Source organism: Rhincodon typus, chromosome 22 (genome assembly GCF_021869965.1).
Source record: "Rhincodon typus isolate 14 chromosome 22, sRhiTyp1.1, whole genome shotgun sequence".
NCBI lineage: Eukaryota > Metazoa > Chordata > Chondrichthyes > Orectolobiformes > Rhincodontidae > Rhincodon > Rhincodon typus.
In genome coordinates, this window is record NC_063353.1 from 1,660,631 (window position 1) to 1,666,630 (window position 6,000).

Consider the following 6,000-nt stretch of genomic DNA (forward strand, 5'->3'; position numbering starts at 1 on the left):
TGCACAGACTGTTGAGTTTTTCCAGCATTTTCAGGTTTTCTTTCTGATTTTTAGCTTCTATAGTTAATTGTTCCTGTTTAAACTTACCAGAGATTTTGGTCATGAAAGTAACTGACATTGATAGCTTCCATCAAAAAATTAGCAGCTTCAAGGGTCTTCTCATAATTCATTTCTGTCATTTGGCGCAGTATCTTTCCTAAAACAAAACCAAATACATGAAACAATTTTAGCTCATTTGTTGATGAACATCTAACTTAATTGAAAACTGATTTGCGGTTTGAAGAGACATGGCACATTTATAGAATCATAGAGGTCTACAGCACAGAGAAAAGATCCTTCAGTCCATCAAGAAGGCATTTTGTATGTTTGCCTTTATGGGTCAGTGCATTGAGTATAGGAGTTGGGAGGTCATGTTGCAGCTGTATAGGTCATTGGTTCAGCTACTTTTGGAGTATTGCCTGCATTTCTGGTCTCCCTGCTATAGGAAAGATGTTGTGAAACTAGAGAGGGTTCAGAAAAGATTTACGAGGATGTCTAAGATGTCATCCTCCTTACTACTTTAATTGATTTCTTGATCAATATTGTGACACCACTTCTTCTTTTACCTTCTTCCCCGACTTCAAAATATGGGGAAACCTGTGTTAGGGTGAAGTACAGGAAGGATTAAGTGGTTAAAAGGTTTTGTGTTGCCTTTGTCAGAGGGTCACTATACTCTAAATGTTAACTCTGTTTCTGTCTCCACGGATTCAGCCAAACCTGCTGAGTTTCTCCAGCAATTTCTGTATTTGTTTCAGATCTACTTTGTTTTATTCTTTGTTCTTTGTTTTGTTGAAGAAATAGAACTTATGTCTAGAGGAGGAATGAATGGTTAGGGTAGCTGCTGTCCAAATCCAGAGAACCAAAAATAAGAGAGGGGCAAGAGATAAAATATCAAACGAGAAGAATCAAATGGGATCCATATCTAAAATTGTTAAACTCAATATTAAATCCAGAAGCATGCAAAGTGCCATGTCAAGAGATGAAGTACTGTTCCTTAAACTGGCATTGAGCTTCAGTGGAACAGTGTAGCATTCCAAGGTTATAGTTCAATTGTACAGGGAATTACTGAAATCACATTTGGCATACTGCATAGAGTATTGGTGTCCTAATTTAAGGAAGGATGTAAATGTGTTGGAGGCAGTCCAAAGAATGATTTTACATGACTAATACCTGGAATGGGCGGATTGTCTTAAGAGGAAAGAATGGACAGCCTGGGCTTGCATCCACTGGAGCTGAAAACAGTAAGAGGCAATTGAAGCATACAAAATCCTGATGTGGAGTGAATATTTCTGCTTGTGGGAATATTTCAAATTGGGTGTCACTGTTTCAAAATAAAAGTAGTTGCCCATTTAGAACAGTTAGCAAGATTTTTTTTCTCACAGAGTAATGTGTCTTCAGAATTCTCCTCAAAAAGATTGGAAGACAAGTGTTTGAATATTTTTACGGCAGAAGTGGATATATTCTTGATGAGCTAGGAGGTAATTGGCAGGACTTAGAAAAATGGATAATCAAAACAGCAATGAATTTATTGAATGGCAGAGCAGGCTCGAGTGGCTTTCTCCTGTTTCTAATTTGTATGTTTGTGTCAAGGACTGAAAGGTCAGAAGATCAGAAGAGGAACAAGGTAGAGAATTAAAATGACTGATAGTGAGCTCAGGATGACTGTCTGACAAAGGTGTTCCACAAGTTTGAATTGAGTCTACCATGTGTGGCAGATACCACATTATGAGCAGAGAATACAGGATCTAAGAAATAGAAAAACATAAGGGTAAATAAATCATTGTTTCCCCCTCAAGTGGAATATCTGTAGCTTTGGACAGTGAGAATTGAGGAGATACAAGTGCAGGTGAAGCATGTCCTGCACTTATGTATAAAGATGGTATAGGAAAGCAAAGGGGTTTGAAGGTGAAGGGATGTTGGTGGTGAAGGGGAAGTTGAACATTGTGTTTCAGAGACAACAGTTCCTTTGAAATGCAGAAGCAGGAAGAGAAGATGTTTTTTTTTATAGTGGCATTATGCTGGAGGTGGTAGAAATGGAGGAATGTAGGAACAGGAATAGGTCATTCAACCCCTCAGCCTATTCCATTACTCAATGAGATTATGGCTGATCTGTGGCCTAACTCCATATACATGCCTTTCGCTCATATTCCCTAATATGTTTTCTTAACAAAAATAGATTTTAAATGAACAACTGATCCAGCACCAACTGTCAATAGTGGAAGAGAGTTCCAAACCTCTGTCACCCTTCGTGTGTAGAAGTGCTTCCTAACATCTCTCCCGAATGGTCTGGCCCTAATTCTCAGGCTATGGCCCCTAGTTCTCCAATCAGCTTATCTACCTTGTATTTTTCACTTTAATATCTTGAAGACCTTGATCAAATCACCCTAACCTTCTAAATTCTAGAGAAAACAGGTCTAATTTGTATCATCTCTCCTCATAACTTATTCCCTGAAGTCCAGGTACAATTCTTGTAAACCTACTTTGTACTCTTTCCAAGGCCAAGATATCCTTCCTAAGGTGCCCAAATCTGCTCACAGTACTCCAAGTGGGGTCTAATCAGAGTTTTGTATAACTGCAGCATAACTTCTGCATCTTTGTACTCCAGTCCTCTAGCTATAAAGGACAGCATTCCATTAGCTTTCTTAATTATTTGCTGTTATCAGATCATGTCATTTTGGAGATTTATTCATCTGAATCTCAAAATCTTTTTGGGCATCCACTTTATTTAACTTCATGCCATCTAGAAAGTACCCTGGTCTATACTTTTTTAGTCCAAAATGGATAACTTCACATTTTCTTACATTTAAATCCATCTACCCAGTTTTGCCCATTGACCTAGGCTATTAGTATCCCTTCATAATTTTATGCTGTTTTTTCAATATCTACAATGCTGCCTAATTCTGTATCATCAGCAAATTTGAATATATGACTTCCTATGCCATTACTCATAGAATAGAATCATGGAATTCCTACAGCACAGATAAAGGCCATTCATCCCATTGAGTCTGCACCGACCATCCGAAGAGCATCTCAACCTGGTGTCCTGATCACTTTCTTAGTTCCGTCTCTCAACTGAAACAGATTATGTAGACATCCACGGGCTGATATTTGGGAAAGTTAGATTGGACTGGTCAGCTGTGAAGCAAGGTTGTACATTGTGGTTATGTGGAAGCTGCAGGCAAGGAAAGGGGAGAGTGTAGATTGGGAATGTGGGGGGCTCACAGTTTATGAAAGGGACATGTTACAAGTCTGGAAGTGGTTGTATAATATTCCTGTTTGGTTGATGTGGCTTTTAATAGCTGAATAGCTGGATGCAATATAGAAGCAATGAGAGATAGATGTGAGGCTGGCAGCAATGGTAAGTGTATGGGGGTAATGCTTGAGCAGTTAGATATTTAGGAATGAGTCTTGAGTGCTAGAGGGTGATGCTGAGTGAGTGATGTGTGTGGTGCAGTGAGAATTGAGAGGGGTTGGTGCTCCAGTGGGCAAGAGAATTCAACAGAAGTTGCAATCGCTGGCCTTGACCACCCACATCGTTCTACCTCTTGTGGCACTGCTGACAGATTTGTGAATCTAGACTCTGGAAATTAACCTCCACTGCTACATGCAGTGGAGCCCTGGAAGATCTTCCAACTCCAGTGGGGCCACGGCATCTCTCCTCCTGATCACCAATAACTGTAATGCCACTAGCATTCCATTTATCACAATGTGTTACTCAGTTTGTTCTGGTGATCACTTCACAAGAAATTATATTGCTATAAATATTTTTGCACAGCTTCCTTTTGAGATACAGTCTGTCTTAAGAGCAGGCTGGCTGTACCATGTGATTAGAACATAACACAGTCAGGGTTTTTGGGAGCAGACAGCAATGTTGGAGGTGCACTCATTTACCCTCCCACCTCCTGCCCCATCATATACATATGTGAGCCAGGGTCTGACAAAGAGTCATATTGGAGTCGAAACAATTAACTCTGTTTCTCTCCACAGATGTTGCCAATCCTGCTGAGTGTCTCTGGCACTTTCTGCTTTTATCATAATTAGAAATATCATCATAGAATCCCTACAGTGTGGAAAGAGGCCCTTTGGCCCAGCAAGCCCACACCGACCCTCAGAGTATCCCACCCAGACCAACCCCCCTATTATCCACCTAATCTACACACCCCTGAATACTATGGACAATTTAGCATGGCCAATCCATCTAGCCTGCACATCTTTGGACTGTGGGAGGAAACCGGAGCACCCGGAGGAAACCCACATAGGCATGGGGAGAATATGCAAACTCCACACAGACTGTCGCCTGAGGTTGGAATCGAACCCAGGTCCCTGGCGCTGTGAGGCAACAGTGCTAACCACTGCACCACCGTGCCGCCCTAAAAGATTAATATGTTGATTATAATATTCATTGACAAAGCATAGTATACTATTGTAGATGGTATACCTTTCTGAAACAATAAATCTGCTTCTAAATCGATTTGCTTCGAAGCTGTTTCTCTGCAAAGCTCAAGAGCTGAAGTGAAACAGGAAAGTGTTTCTTGCCAGCGTGACATGTTCCATCTTTCAGCTGAACATGTTATCAATTGTGCTGAAGCAGTGCCTTGTATGGGATGACAAAAGGGAAACTGTGTTAAACATTAGATAAAAAATATGCTGCAGGAGCAAAGTTGTAATGAGAGCCAAGATGCTGTACAGTAATGTTAGTAATTCATTTATTTCTAAGAACTGCAGAACAAGTATCAGAGAGAAGTACAATTCATTTTGGCATTGTGTAGCCACTTCCTTTTGTCAAGGTTGAGTATGAAGGGTGAACTTTTTGGTGTGTCAGTGTCAATATTCGTTTGACAGTAATGCCACTGTCCACAAATCAAGTACTAAATAATCAGATATTTTCTCCAGTTAAGTATTGGAAGGAATGAAACATTTTCTTTGATCTCTTCCATAAGCTCCACTGCCTTGTCACTGACTTGCTCGCTAGCAACTGTCTGAGACTGTTCGTAATCTCAATAATATATTTTACTCTGAGCTAAACTTTTAATCACATATCCAAGCCATTACTAGGACTGCCTACTTCCACTCAACTCTGCTCCAGCTCAAACCATTCACTGCTGAAATACTTATCGACACCTTTGTTCACTTGAGACTTGACCATTCTAAAAAGCTGCAGGTTGGTGTCCAATATACAAAGCTCTGTAAACTTCTAAAACACTGCTATCCATTTCCGAACTTAAACACAACCCCAGTCACCCATTACCCCAGTACTTGCTGACCTAGATACGTCACTGGTTAAACAGTGCTTCAATTTTACTATTTTCACCCCCTTCCCAAAGGGCCTTTCTTTCCCTGTAATCGCCTTCATCCCTAGAATGATTGGGACATCCATATGAACTACGAGCAGGACTAGCCCATTCAAACCCCTCAGCCTATGCCACCATTCAATAAGATCATGGCTGATTTGACCTTTGTTTCAACTTTACCTTTCTGTTACTTACTCTTTGACAATCTTCCTGACCAGGTATCTGTCTAACACAGTCTTAAAGATCTAGACTTCATTGCGGAATGACCCTTAAGAGAAGAGCAATTATCCTTATCTGCCGTCCTAAATGGGAGATCTATTAGTTTTAAACTGTCTTCCCTAGTCCTATTTTCACCAGCAGTAGAAATATCCTTTCAGCATTTACCATGACAAATGCCCTCACAATCTTATCAATTTTTAGAAGATCATCTCGCATCATTTTAAACAGATGCTTAAACAGGCCCTGAGATAATAAGGTGTAGAGCTGGATGGACACAGCAGGCCAAGCAGCATCAGAGGAGCAGGAAGGCTGATGTTTCGGGCCTAGACCCTTCTTCAGAAATGGGGGAGGGGAAAGGGGTTCTGAAATAAATAGGGAGAGAGGGGGAGGCAGATAGAAGATGAATAGAGGAGAAGATAGGTGGAGAGGAGACAGGTCAAAGAGGCGGGGA

General features: G+C 40.7%; 1 protein-coding gene across 1 annotated transcript in view; it reads right to left on the reverse strand.

The window, feature by feature from the left end:
• Nucleotides 1–6,000, reverse strand: part of LOC109929702 (cilia- and flagella-associated protein 54) — a 160,714-nt gene that overhangs the window by 66,749 nt on the left and 87,965 nt on the right. Inside the window, exons 13-14 of the mRNA XM_048610552.1 lie at nt 4,478–4,658; nt 88–196 (exon numbers count right to left, since the gene is read on the reverse strand). Of these exons, the coding sequence (XP_048466509.1) occupies nt 88–196; nt 4,478–4,658 (290 nt within the window). The remainder of the gene's footprint in view (nt 1–87; nt 197–4,477; nt 4,659–6,000) is intronic.